Raw genomic sequence first — 20,918 nt, forward strand, 5'->3', positions numbered from 1 at the left:
TGATTTAAATGCATGCTATAAATACAACGTTTCTGAAAATGCCCCTGCTGTGATGTATTTCTTTGTTCATATCTATGACGTGTGTAAAAATTGAATAAGTATATGAATAAATCCTTAAGGTACATATGTATAGATGAGAAAATCCCCACGTCGAAGGTAAGATGTTGCACCTTTGAGATCACGGTACAGGTTGCATTGGTACAGTGCTTTCCAAATTGCGATGTACAGAAAATACTTATTTTTTAATTATTATTTTATTGGGCAGAAAAAACAGACAGGTCATAAAAAAATCTTTCATAAATGATCAACATAATGGTACAAGATTAAAAAAAACAGTCAGAAAAAGGAGTCCTTATCCTACATCATTCGTCAAATAGCACAACTTCACAATATATAACCAGTGTCGTACAATTAAAAAAACACGAATTTCATATCCTAAGAATAAATAAGGACATTAGACATTGCTGAAATCCTTAAAGCTATGATACCATCCTCTCTTTTCATTAAGTTACTTGAGTGATCGAAGCATAATCCTTCCATGAAGCCCTAAATCTATGGAGTGCCCCTACCCTCTTTGCATACGCCTCTTCAAATTCACAGGTCCGGTCCAGCTTAGACAGCCACTCGGCAATTGCCAGTACCTTCAATGGTCTCCAATTCTGCAACACCAGGGATCTAGCTACCGCTATTGCTATAAAAACAAAGTATTGCCGAAATGTTGGCAGCAGTAGGCCTGCGTGGGAAAACCCAAATAAGGCCAACGACGTTGAAGGAAGAATGACCATAGACATGCAGTGTCTAATAAACCTAAAAACCTCCACCCAACAGTGTTGCAGTCTAGCACATGTAAAAATATATAAACCCATTCTCCCGCCTCATCTCTATTACATCTAAAACATTGATTAGGAGTCAATGGGAACAGTTTGTGCAGTCTAAGGGGAGTGTAATAGCCAGCCATCAAGACAAAAAAGACACTCTTTTGAAGTTGGCCGCCCTCAAAGCCTTATTCCCAAACTCACACAACGACTGCCAATCCTTGGTACTAAAACTACAATTTGTTTCTTTGGCAATTTGGGGAGCATCTCCTCAATAAGCTTATTGTTTATGCCCTGGCGTAGAACCCGACAAATTATTTTCAAAGAGTGCTTTTAGGATTATTTTTTACCGCCTCATTAATCATTGTATCGTTATTGTTAAGGAAGCCTATGATTTGTCTGAAGCTTAGCCACAAGCCTCTACTTTGGGGTTCAAATTGCAGTACGAATGATTCCTGTGTTATCAAATGAGTGTAGTTATAGAAATCACCCAGCTTCCAGAACCCTATTGTGTTGTAGGACTGTAACACCCCCTTAGAAAGCTGACGACCCCAAAGCTCACAATCTTGAAGAGAGTTGTATGTGTGGCTTATTGAGAGCTTATAAGTTTTATAGAAATACGGAGTATGGGTTGCAATTAAAATTATGACCTTATATCTTGTTTTCTTTGGTAATTTTGTTGTACGAAGAAACACTGGTAACTTAATTACGCTTTCTACTAGCATATGATTTAACATAAAATTATCAAACTTCGAAGAAGAAGGGGCTGCCAGATGTGTTAGCAAACTAACTAAAGAAAATACTTAACAGGTCAAACTTGTCATGCAATGGACACTGAAGTGATTCAGGACACATAGGATGCAGCCTGTCCACTCTACGTCCGCCCCACTGCAAAGAAATGGACACGACGAGTGCCGAAAACATTTAAACTATTTAACCTTCGTAACAAATCTTTTTTTTTGTCAAACATATCAACACTAAGATAATTTGAGGAATGCAGATTGCTGTCTTAAACACTTTGTAGAAAGAAGGTACAATGTCCGAAGAATTCCAGTTTTTACCAGCAGGGTTACGCTTTGTAGTACGGAGAGAGACATCACCTGGAGTCTCATTCCGTCATCTGTAAGACCACCGTGCACAGACAGCGGCCTTTATGTCCAAGTGACTGGATACGACAGCTGCGTTTTTACCTGCTCTGAATCAACGGCCTATAAGGGATACATTATTTTTGAAATCTCAAAATTAGAGAGTAGGCAATAACCTGGAGAAACCTTGCTCTGGATTTCCTATAACATCGTTTCCAAATACACTACTTTGTTTTTTTCTGCATATATCTGTTTAATGTTTGTTAAAGATGCCACCCTTGTGCTTTGACATTCACCCGAGTTTCAGAGTGTTTATGTGCAGTGTTGTCTGTGCTTCGTCTAACAGTCTTTGTGGTGTCAAGGAACAATGATGTGCTATCCAGTGGATCACCAAACAGTTACACGTTGTTACTCATTTGGCTGGTGCTGTTGACAGGGATTGGCAGTGCAAATGGGTCTGGCTTGTTTTGAGCGTATGTTCATTTTTTGTGATATCTGGATATGATGGTGGAAGGTTCACTGAAAGTGCTCGGGTGCTGCTTGGATTTACTTGCAGGAGGGTGTCACTCATTTGGCAGAGGAGTGTCACACCTACTAGGGACACTAAAGTGTCACACATGGGCAGTCTGGAGACTTGGCAGCTATGCACCCACATGGCATCACTGGGCATGTTTTCTGCTTTGTGGTGGTGTGGAAATCTGGAGGAAAGGTGGGCTGTACACACACACACACACACACACAAACGCATTGAGTCAATCCTGCTGGGGCTTTTCTCCTCCACTTGAAGAGCTTTTTTTTGAGGGGTGGTTCAGCAGCGATGAAGGACACAACAGGGGAGAGGAAACACTAGGAAAATATAATCTACTTGTTTCAGGGGGAAAAGTTGGGTATTTAAGGACGTCTGGTTGGGCAGAGTTGAGACAAGGATGGAGACTGCACGTTTGGCAAGGTTCGCCTTGGAAGGGCCATGGTGTTCAGCGATTCTTCATATGTGGGGGGGGGGGGGACCAGATGACGGGGATGCCCCGCTGATGCTGCACTGCACATGGATTGTAGTACCTTCATCTGCTTCATCCCGGTTGGGCACTGAGGTCTGATTGGCAGGCCTCAGTACACTCTCAGAGTCGAAAAACCAGAAGATAGTAGTCTAAATGGGGGCAAAAAGTGGGGAGAAGCCTGCAAAAAGCCAGTTTCCTTACAGATATTACTAACATCCTCTATAAATGGGAACGTTTTTGCTTTCCACCACTTATCTTGACATTTTGGAGTGATCTTTCTTGATTTATCATTGCACCAACACTGTGTGCTCCCTTTTACAGGAAAAGTCACAAAATACGCCTTCAAAGGCCACAAAAACTGTCCCTCAATGGGAGTTCTTTTGCCTCAAAATAGCTCAATCACATACCTAAATAATTTTTAAAAATCGTGAAATATGGGCCATGCTCAATATGTGAGACACAACACTACACCCATGAATCATGCTATTAACCCCATATGAGCCAGGAAATGCCCTACATGTGCCATACCACTATTCTCACGTTAGTTAAGACATTACCCACACACATCACACACATGTCCCTTTAAAATCTAGTACACTCACACCATCTACCTGACGCCAGCCTAATGGTCCCTCTTAACTTTCGTCCAGTTTATAATGTCCCAGTCCTCCACAAGCTGACAGCGCTGTGTTCACTGAAGACAATGATCTTCTCTCTGACATCCAAACATTCCCTGGTTGGAACACTGGACCTTCAGAGACTGAGAAATGGGACGAAATCAAGACTGCAGTGAACTGAAAGTATCGCATGACAGGGTCAACCCTGACCGCACTCAGCAGATTTCGCTTGGCTTTCCGGAAGGACATGTACATCAACTTACCATTCAGAGCAGGATCAACATATAGGTTATGCCCCACAAATCTCCCAAGGAGCGCTCATGTTAGGAATGGTAACAGAGACACAGATTTACATGGGTTCACTAACCCCTTTTCCCCAAGACAGCAGACAAGAAAGCGACACTAATCTTTGTAGCTTTATTTAAAGCCGAATCTAGTGCCAAGCAAATACAAACAAAAAACAGAGTGTGGCGATTATGAATGAACAAACAGTGAGTAATTTAAAGGACGATGAGTGATTACATCACATGAATTCCCTTTGGTATGAAGAAATAACAATCAGCACTGAACGATGTACCATGATGAGGGTGGAGTTCATTTGTCGCATTCCTGAATACCACCGAGGTCAGTCTAGAAGCCACAAAGTCACGTTCTGTTTATAAGAATCCACTGTGCTCTCAGTCAGCAACCTTGATGGAGAAAAAAGTTTCTTCTAAGTCTAAAAATACTCCTCTCTCCCCGAGTGAACCAAGGACACTGTTTTCATAGTGATTCTCAGACATATCATGAGAAAGGGTGTAGTAACGTGCATATTATTTATAAATATGTTGTACATAGTTGTTGTACCACTTTAAGATCCATGTATAGGACAAGTTGTTGATCATCAAAGTAGCTCCATGGTAATAGAATGCTTGGGTTTGACCTGAGTCAGTTGCACCTGGCTGATGGGTCTTGATGGATGGGATCTTTCTTACTCTGCATTAAACTCAGATCTTCTCACAACCTCCTGCTTTGAATGTCATAATTGGATGAACCTTTTTACACTGGCGACGAGCGTGGGAAAACTCATCATCCTTCCAGAGTTGTGAACCTACAAAATGTATTTATTTTTTCTTTGAATTTACAACAAGAACGTGCATCTTTTAAAAAAGATCCCAACATTTGAATTTGACTCAGCTTGGACTTTCAACCTTCTTGTAAGTGTTCTTCCTTATCTGGTAATCAAGCTTCGCCACATTTCCCGCCCCTTTGAAGTTAAAATATTTTTTAAGAGGACTGGGAGATATTCGATGTGGGCTTACTTAATCCTGGATACTTTGTTTGGAACGCACTTTCTCTTACTAATGAAGTTGAGAAATGTATTGTCTGTTCACAAAGTAAAGGTTTACCTTATTTAATACCAAAGGAAGTTCCTTTCAAAAGAATTCTCGTGGTAAAGTTGGGATTCACCCTTCGCATCACCTCTTACTTATTGTTGGTGATAAAGACATCTAGAGCTTTGCTGCTGTGATCGTTTTTTTATTATTCTGGTCTCTCTAACTTTGATGCTACTCATGTTTTATTTGACATCAGCGAAGCTACTCCTCCAAGAAGTAGTGTTTTTATTGTGCCCCGTGTGAAGTGCTTTGTTTAAGTTATTTTTAATTTTTCAGCAGGGCACTACGATTTCGTTTGGTGTTCTATTCCGCTGCATTTACGGAGCGCGTTAATCTTCTCTTTCAACACGCTCCGTAAATTGACTGCTAACATTTAATTTAAACAATAACATCCCAGAGATACTCACCGCGTGAACGTTGTTCTCGGCGCAACACAAGCAGAACGTCAGAACCACGAGGACGAGGAGAGTGTTCGTTTCTGCTGTCATTAGCATTCTCATTTGCGAAGGTACAGTGCGCGTTTTGAACATCTGAGGCTCCGGTAACTTCCGTGACGTCTCTACTGCGCACTGTACGTGGTTTACAGCATTCTCACGATCTCCCGCTTTTGGTGATCCACACTACATATCAACGGGAAACTCTTCGTTCTTCACTGCTTCGAATTTGGTGGTATTTTCCTTGTTACCTCAGGAATTATTGTTGAGAAGAAACGAAGGTATTTAAAAAATAAATAAATAAATAAAAGAATGGGAAGTCAGCGCCATCTTGTGGATCTAGTTGTACTTTGTTGCAATTCACTATGGATAGAACAATCTATTGAGTAATTCTTTCAAAACATCTTTTTGGCCATATTTTTTTTTTTTGGTGTGTGCACATACTAGATGAAACCCATCATTACCAGTATTTTTACAAAATTTTAGATTTTAGATTTAAGATTCTAGCCTCCACACTCTTTGTGTTCTATTAAAATGTAAATGTACACTTGCCATTATTCTATTTGCAGTATTGATGTGTTACTCTTTCTACTTGGTAAAGGTAAAAGTACTGATTTGTGACCCTTTGTATTTGGTGAAGGAGAAAGCTTCTTTTATTTAGTTATCTTTGTTTTTACGTTCTAGCTTTCTTTTAAATTGTAATTTTATTCATTATTTGACTGAAATGCAGAACGTGGCCACTCCACCTTTCTTCCTAGCCAATCCTGGTGACCCACCGATTAGGTGGCAGAAATGGAAGAAAGTATTTGAGAGGTATGCAAAAGTGTGTGGGACTAATTTAAGCGCTGAAAGAAGAACTGCGCTGCTTCTCCACTGTCTGGGCTCAGAAGGACAGGAAGTGTTTGACCATTTACCCGATGTAGACGATGCTAGCTTAAATGAGTATGAAGTCTGCATATTAAAATTAGATCGTCACTACTTACCCAAGGTGAGCACTATACTTGAGCGCTATCATTTTGGTAGACGCACTCAAAATGAAGGGGAATCAGTGGAGAATTACGTAACTGCTCTTAGGAAGCTAGGGTCTTCTTGTAAATTTGGAGGTCTCTTAGAGGAAAGAATAAGAGACCAATTTATGCTAGGATGTAATGTACAAAAGGTAAGAGATGATATATGGCAGAAGGACGACCCTACTCTCGAAGAAGTTCGAGTGATTGCAAAACAGATTGAACATTCTCTCAAATGTGTGGAAGTGATAACTAAGAATGAGAATAAGAGTGATAATATTCAAGTAGTCAAAGTCCATGGAAAGGAAAATGGTGAAAGTAAAGATAAGAATGATAAGAAACTCAAAACCTCCAGGTCTGAAGGAAATTTACGTTTGCATCTAAGGATCAAGAGTACAATTTCAAATGTTACAGGTGTGGGGATCCTAATCACTTAGCCAACGACAGGAAATGTCCTGCCCTCAAAGTGAAATACAATAAGTGTAAAAGAACTGGAAACTATTCCACCTCTTGCAGATTCAAAAAAATAGGTTCTAAGGTTAATATGATATGCAAAAATGTTGAAAGTGAAAGTGCATCTGATTCTGACCTAGATTGCGGGCAGATCATCTCCCATATTTCAGATGATAAAAAGAAAGGCCCTATTGATGAGGTGATAGTGGAAAAAAGTAAAACAAATGTACTGTTTGACTCGGGTGCAAAGATAACTATTGTTTCAAAAACATTTTATGAGCAACACTTACTCAACAGAGTTAATCTTTTGAAGGCAGACATAAATCCTTATTCATATGGTGGGGAGCCTATAAAATTAATAGGTTACTTTAATGGTCTGATAGAGTATAAGGGAAGATACACCTCCGGAAAGGTCTATGTCTCGTATAAAGGTGATAGCTTATTAAGCTGGTTACACCAGAAAGATCAGGGGGTGATTTTGGACCCAAACAATGATCCGCCTATTATATTGAAAGAAAATGTTGACATACATAGCATCAAGTTACAGTCCTGTGGTAAAGAATACACAGAGGAATTAAAGAACTCGTTCCCTAGGGTTTTTAAAAATGAAATAGGATGTCTGATTGATTACGTTCACAAGATAAAGCTTAAATCGGGGGCGGTTCCTTTTGCCAGCAAGGTACGAGGGGTCCCTTTAGCGGTTAGAGAAGAGATGAGAGACCAGTTGGAAAAACTCAAATTAGAAGGCATAATAGAGGAAGTGGAAGGGACAGAGTGGTTGGCTCCGGTGGTTGCCGCTCGCAAATCTGACGGTAGTCTCCGTCTATGCATTGACCTCAGAGAACTTAACAAACAGGTTGTGATTGATAAATATCCTCTTCCCAAAATTTCAGACATGCTTATGCTTCTTAAGGGTGCTCGTGTTTTTTCAACTGTTGCCCTCAAGTCAGCTTATCACCAGATCAAATTGGATGAAGAGTCCAAGGATTATACCTCTTTCATAACCCCTTTTGGCACCTTTAGATTTAAACGTTTACTATTTGGCCTGGTATCGGCAGCCTCGGTTTTTCAGAGAGGACTTGAACGAGTCTTGAAAGGTCAGAAAGGTGTAAAAATTTACCAAGATGATGTTTTGATTTATGGGAGAGATGCATGTGAGCATGATTTAAGAGTGAAGGAAGTCTTGGAGAAGGTTAGTTCTCACAATCTCACGGTGAGGATTGATAAGTGCAAATTTAGGCAATCCTCGATTGATTACTTGGGGCACACAATATCTGGCAGAGGTATTGAACCTAAAAGTGAGTTGGTTGAGTCGATTGAGAACTTGGCTTCGCCAAAAAATAAAGAAGAGCTCATGAAATTTCTAGGAATGGCTGAATATTATAGTAAGTTTGTTAAGGGATTTTCTGAGAAGTGTGTTAACATGCGTACACTTCTCTGCAAAGGAGTAGAGTTTATTTGGAGCAAGGAATGTGAGACGGAATTTGTCAAGCTCAAGGAGTACCTTAGAGAGACACCTAGGTTGAGTAGTTTTGATCCTACAGCAAAGTCGGTGTTGGTCACCGATGCAAGTAACAAAGGTTTGGGTGCGGTGTTGCAGCAAGAAGGTAAAGGGAAAACAGATGTCATTTTATTTCTTTCACGAAGTCTAAGAGGAGCTGAAACCCGCTATTCGGTGATAGAAAGAGAGGCATTGGCTGTCCATTGGGCTATGAAAAAGTTGAAGAATCTATTGTGGAGTACCAAATTTGTGGTTAGGACGGACCACAAACCTTTGGTTGAAGTTTTTAATAAGAAAGGAACGGATGCCATCTCGAGCAGGATCTCAAGATGGGTTGTTGATTTACAAGGTTATGATTTTCAAGTAGAGTATTTACCTGGCGTACGTAATTATACAGCAGATGCTTTGTCCAGACTGGTAACACTTGATGAAAATTGTCCTAAGCAAGAGGAGGAGGAGGAATTTGATTGGGTGTGTGTTACTGATTGTGGTGGAATAAAAGAGGAGAAATGGAAAGAAGAGTGTAGAACTGATAAGGAACTCTTAGAGTTATCCTCCTTTCTTGTCAATGGATGGGTTAAGAAAAGAGAAGGCGTATCAGAAAAATACTGGAATGTGAAGGACGAATTATCCGTTTCTGATGGGTTGCTATTTCGTGGTACAAGATTAATTCCCCCTAAGTGCTTTCGTGAGGAATTGATCACCTTAGCTCATCAAGGCCATCAGGGTATTTCTAAAACCAAAGAAACCATCAGGCTCAATTATTGGTGGGCTGGGATGGATTTGGACGTTGAGAGATTAGTGCGGGAGTGTATCCCGTGTACGTTAAGTGAAAAATGTTTTAAACCAAGATTACAACCAATGGTTATTAGGGACAGACCCAATGCGCCCTGGGAGGAATTGGCTCTTGACATTTTGGGCCCGGTTAAAGGTAAAGAAGGTGATTTTTACTTGTTTGTGTTGATAGATCTGTGCTCAAGGTGGCCTGAAATTAAAATCACAAGGTCGATCGATTCTAATCATTTTATTTCTTTCCTCATGGACGTGTTCACTAGAGAAGGTCTTCCTGGTTATCTACTCACAGATAATGGGGTACAATTTGTTTCTAAGGAAATGGGAGAGTTTTTAGAGAAATGCTCTATTAAGCACAAGCGTTGCTCTCTATACCACCTGGAAAGTAATGGAATGGTGGAGAGATTCGTCAGAGTCCTCAAGGAGTCCATTTCTCTCTCCAAACAAACTAACATAGATTGGAAGGAGGGAATTAATAAAACGGTGGAAATGTATAGAATTACTCCTCATTCCACTACTGGGTGTACGCCATTTCTTCTTCTTAAAAACAGACACCCAAATACCTTCATCACACCTTTTTGGGTCAATCAAAGGGTTATCAAGAACGATGAAGATTTGTCTTTTGGGTCATGGTGGGAAAGAGAAGCTAATAAGTTATAGATCGTAAATTGAGTTTTGATAATAAGAAAGCTGTTAAAAAAACTTTTGTTAAGGTAGGTGATTTAGTGATGATGAGAGCACCAGCAGGGCGGAAGTCTTCTGAGTTATTCAAAATGTTACATAAAGTCAAAAAGGTATTTTCTAATGCAATCAAAACTGAAGATTCTAGGATCTGGAATCTCAACAGAGTGGTTGTTATCAATAACTCTCTGGTAAAGCGCAATTTAGATAAGACAAAGGTAAACTCAGATAATATGGGTCAGTCAAGTTATTTGAGAGAGATGAGTAAAAGGTTCATAAAGCCTCCTGAAAAATTCAAAGACTATCTTAGAATGTAATTCCTATTGTTTTTCTGACTTTATATTTCTTTCCATTCTGGTTGTGTCTTTGTTTGTAAAGGAGGAGGATGTGTAGTAACGTGCATATTATTTATATATATGTTGTACATAGTTGTTGTACCACTTTAAGATCCATGTATAGGACAAGTTGTTGATCATCAAAGTAGCTCCATGGTAATACAATGCTTGGGTTTGACCTGAGTCAGTTGCACCTGGCTGATGGGTCTTGATGGATGGGATGGAGTAGTTTCTTTTCTGTAACTCCAGTTCTGTAGTAGGGGTATCTCTGTTATAGTCATAATCTAGTGAATAGTCCCGCCCATGTGCGTGGACCCCGGAGCAATAAAAAATAATCTCTAAAAGGTGACAAATCATGCAGACCTGCATACACCTTTAAGAGAGAATTTAATTTAAAGACAGATAATGCAGCCTATACCCACAGGCTACACTGTCCAGTACTTCAACTAGAATTCCACCAACATCCACAAACAGCACTGCCTGTCTAGTTTTTCTCCACATAGGAAAAAACCCTGCCTCTACCAGCAAAAGCCTCTGGAATGATAGAGAGGAAGGAGTGGACAGACAAGCCCCATAGGCTGCCATTATGTGGCTTGGAACAGGATACTGTGCCTTTAAGAAAACTTTCCAGTTTTCCAGAACTTTCCCCAGTATCCCAGAATGCCCAGCAGGTCCCATTTACTTTCAGTTCTTTTTGAAGGCGTAGCACGCCAGACCTGTAGCATTCTACATATGAATAAGTATCTCTCCACCGGGGAGGAGGGCGGGCGCTTATGACTATAACAGAGATACCCCTACTACAGAACTGGAGTTACAGAAAAGAAACTACTCCTTCTGTAGTAGAGGATCTCTGTGTATAGTCATAATCTAGTGAATAGAATGGCAAGCCCATCCCCACACAACAAAAGCGGTGGAGAACACACAAGACACTACCACTACTGTGCGAACAAATTTCGCAGCGAAGCCTGCCCAACCTGAGCATCTGCCCTGGCATCCGTGTCCAGACAGTAATGCGCAGCAAAGGTATGGACCGACTTCCAAGTGGCCGCCTTACAGATTTCCGCAATCGGAACATTACGCGGCAAAGCCGTCGTGGCAGCTTTGCCCCTGGTGGAATGAGCCTTAGGTTTACCCCCTAAGGTCTTATTAGCCTTTTGATAACACAATTGTATGCAGGACACAATCCACCGAGAAATGGACTGCTTAGAGGTCGCAAGACCAGTCCTGACTGAGCCATAATTAACAAACAATTGGTCAGACCTACGAATATCCTTGGTCTTATCCAGATAAAATTTCAACACTCTCCGAACATCCAGGGAATGGAGAGACCTTTCCGCTGGCGAAGAGGGATTCTGAAAGAACGTAGGTAAAGTTATGGTCTGGTTGACATGAAAATCAGAGATAACCTTAGTTAGAAATTTAGGGTGAGTACGCATCACAACCTTAGCAGCATGAAATACAGTATAAGGTTCTTGACAACATAATGCCTGAAGTTCACTCACCCTGCGGGCCGATGTAATGGCCACTAGGAACGCCGCCTTCCAGGATAGGTGCTGCAATGAAGCCTTGTGAATGGGTTCAAAAGGCTCCTTCATCAGTCTGGACAGCACCACATTCAAGTCCCAGGAAGGCGAGGGAAGTCTGACGGGAGGAAACACTTTCTTCAAGCCTTCCAAAAAATCCTTGACCACAGGGATCTGAAAGAAGGAAGTCTGTGAAGGGCATTTCCTGTAAGCAGTCAAAGCAGCCAGATGAACCTTAATGGAATGGAAATTAAGGCCAGACTGCGCCAGATGTAAAAGGTATGGAAGGATGACATCTTCCTTACATGTTGTCGGATCAAAGTTCTTGGACTTACACCAGATACAGAACCTCTTCCACTTGTAAGCATAGGATGTTCTAGTGGAAGGTCGCTTAGACTCCTTCAGAATGAACATACAATCGTCTGGTAGATTCAGATGGCCATATTGCACTATTTCAGGAGCCATGCCGCCAAACTCAAAGACGAGAGGTTGGGGTGCACCATCCGCCCCCCGAACTTCGTGAGAAGGTCCGGCCTGCACGGCAACCGCATGTGAGGAAGGAGAGACCGGTGAAGAAGGTCCGTGAACCACCACTGCCTGGGCCACTCCGGGGCGATCAGGATCATCCGCGCCCTGGACTGGGACAACTTGATGAGCACCGCCGGAATCCGGGGAATGGGTGGAAAAGCGTACAGAAAGCTGTTCGACCAATCGATCCATAGCGCATTCCCCAGCGTCCCCCGCTGGTAGTACCTGGATGCGAAGTCTCGGCATTTGCTGTTTTCGGCGGTGGCGAACAGATCTACGTCTGGAGTCCCCCACCTTGCGAAGACTTCTCCTAGTACTTCTTCGTTTATGACCCATTCGTGGTTTTCCTGAATCAGCCTGCTCAAGGCGTCCGCTTGAGCATTCTGCACCCCTGGCAGATGCGTGGCCGTAATCGTCAGTCCTCTGGCCAGCAGCCAGCGCCAGATCGCCTGCGCCTCCTGCGACAGAGTGCGCGATCTCGACCCCCCCCTGCTTGTTGAGATAATACATCGTGGTTGTATTGTCCGTCTGTATCAGCAGCGAGTTGGTCTTGAAGGATGGAAGGAAGGCCTTCAGTGCCAGGAAGACAGATCTGAGTTCCAGGAAATTGATGTGGTACGTCGCTTCCAAAGCAGACCACTTCCCCTGAATCTGCAAGTCCCCGGAATGCGCTCCCCAGCCCTGGAGAGACGCATCCGTCACGACACTCGTCGTGGGAACGTCCTTGTGGAAGGGAACCCCCTTGAGGAGGTTTTCTGCCGAACACCACCACTTCAGAGACTGAAGAGCATGCAGCGACAGGCGTATCTTGTCGTCCCAAGAGCCTGTCCTCTGATCCCACTGATCCTCCAAACACTCCTGCAGTGGTCTCATGTGCAGCCGAGCATGAGGCGTGAGGAAGATACAGGAGGCCATCGATCCCAGTAGAGACGACACCTTCCGCACTGTTGTCGATGGAGCAGTCCTGAGGTCCTGAGCCTTCCGAAGGAGTGATAACCGTCTCTCCTCCGAAGGAGACACGCTTGCTGACCGCGTATCGATGGAGGCCCCCAGGTACTGTATGCACTGGACCGGAGTCGTGACCGACTTGGACATGTTAACGTGTAACCCCAGCTTGTGCAAGAGCTCGCACGTCCATCGGAAGTGTTCTTGCGCTTCCGCGAAGGATGATGCCTTGATCAGCCAATCGTCCAGATACGGGTAGACAAACACCTTGTTCTTCCGCAGGTGTGCCGCCACCACCGCCATGCACTTTGAAAAAGTCCTGGGCGCAGATTTTAGCCCGAATGGCAGTACTGTGTATTGATAGTGATTGGCGCCGACTTGGAATCGCAGGAACTTCCTGTGCTTCCTCGCTATGGGCACATGGAAGTACGCATCCTGTAGATCTATGGCACAGAGCCAGTCTCCCCATTGCAGCTGAGGGTAAATCTGGTGCAACGAAAGCATACGGAACTTCTCTCTGCGAATCCATTTGTTTGCCTGCCTCAAATCCAGAATGGGCCTGAACTCGTTCTTGTCCTTCTTGCGAACGAGGAAGAACCGAGAGTACAGACCTCTTCCCCTTTGAGACAGAGGTACCTCTTCTACCGCCTTTTTTCTCAAAAAGATGTCTGCCTCCGCCTGGAGCTCTCTCAGCTGGAATCGAGAGCTGACCGGCGGAATCGCTGGAGGCGGGCTGATAAACCGAAGACTGTATCCATTGCAAACAATATTCAGCACCCACTTGTCCTGAGTAATTTTTCTCCACTCTGCCGGAAAAAATTGAATGCTTCCCCCCACTGGAGCGGGTAACGGTTGAGGGGGAAGTAACCGCTCAGGGCCGAGACCCGGCCGGGCCCTTGGTTGTGGTAGTAGCCTGCTGGCCTCCTCTACCCCTCTGGCGTTTCTGGAAGGGCTTGCGGAACTGCTGCTGTTGTGGCTGCTGCTGTCCCGAGCCCTGCCCTCGCCCTCTGCCCGACGATCCGAACCTCCTTTGGAACGGGCGCTTCTTTTTCTCGGCCTTCTCCAACCCGACGGCCGTCAGGGTTTCCGCTTCAGCCTTCATGCGGGCCATCTCATCGTCCGCATGTTTCCCGAACAGGGTTTCCCCCGAGAAGGGCAGGTTGGCCACTCTTTGCTGCGCCTCTGGCTTGAGTGACGTCAGGCGCAACCACGAATGACGCCGCTGGTGGACGCCGTGACAGTAGGCGTGGGCGGCCAATAAAGCTACGTCCGCCGCTGCGCTGATCGTTTGATTCGACACCAGCATGCCTTCGCGCACCGTCTCCAAGAAGTCCTCCTTCTTGTCCCGTGGCAGGAGGTCTGCATATTGCTGCAGGGACTCCCACAGGGCCCAGTCGTAACGGCCCAACAAAGCCCCTGCACTCGCCGCCTTCATGGTGGTGGCGGCGGTGCCACACACCTTCCTGCCCGCAGAATCCAGCCAGCGGCTTTCTTTGTCGGGCGGAACCGTGGAGGCCGGGGCGGTCGCATGTTGTTTTCTTGCCGCCGTCACGATCACCGAATCCGGCTTCGGGTCCACTCTCAGAAATGACGGATCCGACTCCGGGGCCCTGTACTTTTTCATGAGCCTGGAAGGAGCGGCCTTCGTCGTCGCGGGAGTAAGTAACAGTTCCAAGGCGGGTTCCACCAGTCCTGGTACCAAAGGCAGTAGGGGGCGAGACAGGTGTTTTTTATGAAGCGTCTCGAATATCACGGACGTCGTGGGTGTTGGAACCGTCACCGTGATACCCAACTTTGCAGCCCCTCGCAACAGCACCTCTTGGAAAGACACCAGGTCGTCCACCGGAGACACCCTCGTCCCCGGGGAGTCCGACAGCGTCGGGGAAAGACCTCTGTCCGAGGAGCGCGTGCGCGACCTGGACCTATACCTCCTACGGCGTCGTCTTGAGTCCGACGAAGACCGTCCACGGCTCCGTGATCTTCTCCTCCTATGAGAGCGGGAGCGCGACCTCTTCGGCTTCGGCCTGTCCACCGGCCTCGCTGGTCCAGGCGACCGTGGGCGTCGTGGTTTCGGGGTCCCCTGCGGCGGAGTCGGGTACCGTGGAAGGGAAACCGACCGCGGAGGAACCGGCGGCGGCCCCACAGGGGTGCGTGGCAGCGACAGAGGCTGGGGCGGCGGAGGCAGCGCCCGCGGCCGAGGTGGCGGAGGTGGCGGCGGTGGAGGTGTTTGTGGAGGTGGCGGTGGAGGTGGAGGTGGTGGTGGTGGCAGTGGAGGCGGCGTCGGCGGGAGAGGAGGAGGCGACGGAGGCATCCGCGGCGGCGTATACACCACCGAGTACACCGATCCCGGTGACTCTCTCTTCCTCGACGTCGATCTACTCCTCGACGTCGATCTTCTCCTCGACGTCGATCGTCGCCTCGACGCCGACCTGCGCCTCGACAGCGATCTGCGCCTCGACGGCGATCTGCGCCTCGACGGCGACCTGTGCCTCGACGCCGATCTTCTCCTCGGCGTCGATCTTCGCCTTGACGGCGATCTTCGCCTCGACGGCGACCTGTGCCTCGACGCCGATCTTCTCCTCGGCGTCGATCTTCGCCTTGACGGCGATCTTCGCCTTGACGGCGATCTTCGCCTCGACGGCGACCTTCGCCTCGATGGCGACCTCAAGCGTCTCGACGTCGATCTCCTTCTCCTCTTCATCGACGGCGAGCTGCGATCCCTCGACGGCGAATGCCGACGCCGGGTCCCATCTCGACGACGACCGCTGGACGGGGCCGACGACGGCGTCGTCGCCGCCGACGCCGATGTAGTCGACGGCGGCCTATGCACGTCCCTCGACGGCGATCGTCGACGCCGCTTCTCCCCAGAGCCCTGGGGGGACGGCGAACAGACGGTGGTCATCCTCCTCGACGTCGCCGTCGACGCCCTCAACGTCGACGGGGAGTGGGAGCGTTTACTGGTCTTCCTGCCCCTGGGGAGCCCCCCAGAGGCCTCAGTATGGGCCAAATCAGCCCCTCCAGACCCACCTGGTGCCTTCAGTCTTCGTTCCTCCAGAACTTGAAGCCTGATCTTCATTCTGTCCCTCAGGGTCCTTGCAGAGAACGAGTGGCAGATGGTACAGCTTTCAGGCACGTGGGACTGGGGAAGGCAACCTATGCACACCTCGTGTGGATCAGTTTTAGCCTTCTTTCGACCACATTCCGGGCACTTGTCGAACAAGCCAGGCATGTTGACAGTACCAGCTACTAAACACAAGAAAAAATGACTAAAATTGCCAAAATCTCAATTAAACCCTTGAAAGGGGAGAGCTCAATGCTCCAGGGTCCTGCTAGCAGGAGCCGGAAAAAAGAACTGAAAGTAAATGGGACCTGCTGGGCATTCTGGGATACTGGGGAAAGTTCTGGAAAACTGGAAAGTTTTCTTAAAGGCACAGTATCCTGTTCCAAGCCACATAATGGCAGCCTATGGGGCTTGTCTGTCCACTCCTTCCTCTCTATCATTCCAGAGGCTTTTGCTGGTAGAGGCAGGGTTTTTTCCTATGTGGAGAAAAACTAGACAGGCAGTGCTGTTTGTGGATGTTGGTGGAATTCTAGTTGAAGTACTGGACAGTGTAGCCTGTGGGTATAGGCTGCATTATCTGTCTTTAAATTAAATTCTCTCTTAAAGGTGTATGCAGGTCTGCATGATTTGTCACCTTTTAGAGATTATTTTTTATTGCTCCGGGGTTCACGCACATGGGCGGGACTATTCACTAGATTATGACTATACACAGAGATCCCCTACTACAGAACTTTCTTACTCTGCATTAAACTCAGATCTTCTCACAACCTCCTGCTTTGAATGTCATAATTGGATGAACCTTTTACAAAGGGTCCTCATGATTAGTGAAATAGTGTGAGAATAAATGTATGGGAATTCTCTTATAATATTACATGGACAATACAACTAGCCTTACAACCATATACATTACATGAATATATAAACTAAAAGTACGCTAACAGAACTCAAAGTGCATTCACTGCATGATTTTATACAATAAAAGGCATAAACTCAGGAAATTAAGCAACATTTGCAAATAAGAAACAACATATGGGGGGGTTAGGGGAGGTGGGGGCTTTGGGTCAATCAATACAAATCACATGAGAAAATGGAGCAGTAATACTCCTGCTATTGGACCATTCTGCTGCCTTTGCTGTGCTCCATTTTTAGGTTTTGCCTGCACAGTGCTTGTGCTGTGCTTGTGAAATCTATTTTTAATATAAACTTAACAAGCATTGGAATAGCCAATAGGTCTCGCCTTTGGGACCCTATAAGTGTTTAGCCATGCAACAGTTGATATTGTTGCACCAAGAATATTGTGCTGGATAACTAAACACTTATAAGGTCCCAAAGGCTCGACCTATTGGCTATGCCAATGCTTGTTTAATATACTGTGGAAAATGCTCAATATTGGGCTGGGGTTTAGAAGGTCTTCAATCGTCAAGTCACTTACATGGGTTTGTGAACAGGCACATGATCAAGGCAGCCAGAATCAGTACTTTAAATGTCTAAAGAATTCATATAAAATGCCTCCCGTTAAATTTTTTTTTTTATCCTGGTGACATTTCATCAAAATATTCTTTTGTTTGTGTTTAAGGTGTTCGGTGAAAGACCTGACTGATTTAGTAAATTGACAGCAGGGGGCAGTGTTGAACTGCTTTTGACGGAAACGAATAAAGTGTCAGGAAACGAGCAGTTTTCTTCTCTGCTGGATGGAATGTAATGAAGCTAATTATTTACAAGCAATGATGTCACTCCGTACATAATAGTGGAAACATATAATTGCCTTTACCTAATAAGGCTGCAAATTCCATGAGTTTATCAAGAATTTAGCATCGCCCATATGTTACAACGAACTGTATGTACTATTATCATTTGGCTCTCAGAGAGAAATCCCTCCGAATTCATTAATATTCTTTGTAGAGCTCAGGTTCTGGGCCAGTGATGCTGGATTCGGGGAAACAAACGCCTATCGCTAGGTTGAGCGCTCGAGATAGAGATAACAAGCGCACGCGAAAAGCATTACCCGTGACGGAGAAAAGACAGATGGCGGCTGCGCGCGTTCACACGCACATGCACGCAAACTTCAGGCCAGCGGCCGGCAGCACTTTGAAAATCCCCTACTAAAAGTCGAGCAACAGGGCATGCGCTGTTCTAGGCTCGACCTAAAAAGGGCTTATATCCCGCACCCTCTTTTTCCTGGCTTTTCATTGGTTCCCATGCTTGCCACATACTTTCCTTAATTTCTATTGGCTGTCGCATATTTTCCACCAATGCTTGTTCCTCGTCTGCTTCTCTTATCAGTTTTCCGTAGCCTAAATACCATTAACATCTGCTTTGGTGGAACTATATTTTTCATAAAGTTTGGCATCTTTCTGCTTTTTCATCTTGCAGCAGATTTGTATAGCGTAACTTGTGCCGGTGAGACTCAAACTGGGATCCCCAACTTTCGATGTAGTGAGTTTGAGAAAGAGCAGAAGTGCACAGCTGGGTAGCAGCGCTGGGGCGCTGAAAGCGAGACAGGAGGTGACATTTTAGCTTCTTTTTATTTTGAAAGTGCAGGTTTATGCTTCTGAGGCTTTTTAGTTGCGGGCAAAAATAGGTACTTGGCTTTAACCTGTTTTATGGCTTTCCAAGCACTCTTTCAGCGTTTGCGGGAACAGGGCCACATAATGCCCTATGCACACCTCAGGACACAGTTATCTTTTCTGTATTTTCTTTCTCACAGAGGGTAGATTGCGGGGAGCTGTCTCACTCTGTCAGTGACCCATGCCTTTACCAAAGGCCATAGGTACACCAATACTCATTAACTATCACTGAACTACCGTTTTTTATAGCAGACTTCCATTGCTGGTTGCCAATTAGTTATTACGATGCATTTAAATGCCTATTTGAATCATTTCCAGGGTTTATCCATTTGTTACTTGTCCAAACAAATGATTCATTTAAAAGTCGAGTAATTTTTTGTCTCAGAGTTTAAAATGTTTTGGGTGCAAATCAATAACTGCAGACATTTGGTATTAGTAAAATAGCCTTGTGTTTTGCCTCCTTGAATATTAGCTTATTTCGATTTCCAGTAACAGCGTTTAGTCTATCAACCTTTCCTATTACCTGCCACTAGATGGCAGTAACACCTTCGTTTTCAAATTTTGAACAGCTCCATCACCTCACTACTTTTCTTATGGTTGTAGAGGGCCCGCTGGGTACCAATTTCGGCACTCGTTTTTCAGCAGCGGACCCGGCCCACCTAAAGCCCGATGCTTGGAAACATCTCGGGGTTGATGTACCCACAGCAAATACAGGAAGAGGTGTCTTGTGAGAATTCTATGGACGCCTCCGTCCTAGGGAAGGGCCAGGACAGAGATGCTTTCTAAGAACTAAGTAGGTGTCTCTTTTGTCACATACTAGTGCAAGATGCACAACAGGATTGGCGTGTTAACTCTTGATATCTCGCTGGTGTGACAGATGTGCCCGTTTGAGGTAGGAATAAATGTGCATTATCATGCCGGTGCATGGTGAAAGTAAAAAAGAGTGGCATTGTGATAGCTCTCTTGATGTCTCAGTAGTGGAGGAGTGATGAACGGTGCACCCTGATCACATGAAGAATAAACAGAGGCGAGAAGGAGACAGAGTGTCATTGTCTGTCCGACCACATCATGAGCAGACTAAGGGGCTGGAGATCAGATGGCGCCCTTCAGCTTCAGGCGAGATAATGGCATTTTGAAACTGAAATATAATAATAACTCGTTTTAATTTATAACACTTGCTTCTGCTGTTTGTAGCATTGTAAATCAATGTTTATCTACTGGGAGAATAATCAATTAGGATCGAAACAGACCAGAATTAAGTTGTGTTAGAAATGGGATTTCTGGTTGGCTGGGGCTTGCGCCAAAGCCAGGCAGAAACCACCACTCTAGTCAGGGCAAGGAAGGTACACGCCAAAGACAACCCCTGCTCACCCCCTTGGTAGCTTGGCACGAGCAGTCAGGCTTATCTCTGAGGCGATGTGTAAAGCGTTTGCGCGCGCACCCAGCAACAACACCCAAGGCCCACCACAAAAGAAACTCCACACAAGGTATTATATAAAAATAGCCTTTGTATTACCAAAACACATTAGATAAAAACACACACTTTACAATGTGCCAACAGGCACAGGCAGAATTTACAAGGGATTATATATACAGGGGACAGGGCCACATGGACCACTGTCAGGAATAAGCACTTTGTAGAAATTAGCACTTAGAACATAGGATATAAAATTACTGTAGCACAAAATAACACATGTAGCACACTACCAGTAACTACTGGTAACAGGTAAGTACCACCTACGCAACCCTAACCACCTTAGGAAAATACTGCGCAGGGAATCAGGACCTCACTAGCACCACCTGTACTAGGAGAAAAACAACCACCTAAGTATCACACTACCTGTAGGGGTCTAAGCACATAAACACATGATGCATAAAATACATTCAGAGGTGTAAACACAAGGCACATTAGCGCAAAACTCACATTCGCCACCACCTGTGGCAGTCCCTAGGCCAACGGGCCTTGTCGGGGCTAGGACGCCCTGCGTCCCAGCAAAGTCAGGGGCAAGACTGCGCAGGAGGCGCAGTCCAAAACTCAGAATCAGGGCGCGACTGCGCACCCCGTCAGGGCAAAGCGCCACGGGCCCCAACCTAAATGTTGCAGCTGCCCACTAAGTGCTGGGCAGCTGGGAAAATACTTGGGCACCCCGGTGCCTTTGGAGCCTTCTCTGGGCTCTGAAATGCCCCCTTGGGAGTCCCT

At 45.4% G+C, this 20,918-nt stretch overlaps 1 protein-coding gene and 1 long non-coding RNA gene across 5 annotated transcripts in view; one reads left to right on the forward strand and one right to left on the reverse strand.

Annotated features, from left to right (window-relative positions):
* Positions 1 to 20,918, forward strand: part of LOC146775854 (uncharacterized) — a 1,053,880-nt gene that overhangs the window by 790,731 nt on the left and 242,231 nt on the right. The gene's annotated exons all lie outside the window — the stretch shown is intronic.
* The window catches only part of TOMM40L (translocase of outer mitochondrial membrane 40 like), a 465,074-nt gene that overhangs the window by 348,289 nt on the left and 95,867 nt on the right, over positions 1 to 20,918 (reverse strand). The window contains exon 1 of one of the 3 annotated variants that reach the window (XM_085637334.1): positions 5,299 to 5,530. The exons of the other annotated variants lie outside the window; for them this stretch is intronic. Coding sequence (XP_085493460.1) covers positions 5,299 to 5,421 — 123 coding nt within the window. The 5' untranslated portion in view covers positions 5,422 to 5,530. Of the gene's footprint in view, positions 1 to 5,298; positions 5,531 to 20,918 lie in introns of those variants that run through there. 3 annotated transcript variants of the gene reach the window in all.

The sequence above is a fragment of the Triturus cristatus genome, chromosome 12 (assembly GCF_964204655.1).
Source record: "Triturus cristatus chromosome 12, aTriCri1.1, whole genome shotgun sequence".
In the NCBI taxonomy this organism is placed as follows: Eukaryota; Metazoa; Chordata; class Amphibia; order Caudata; family Salamandridae; genus Triturus; species Triturus cristatus.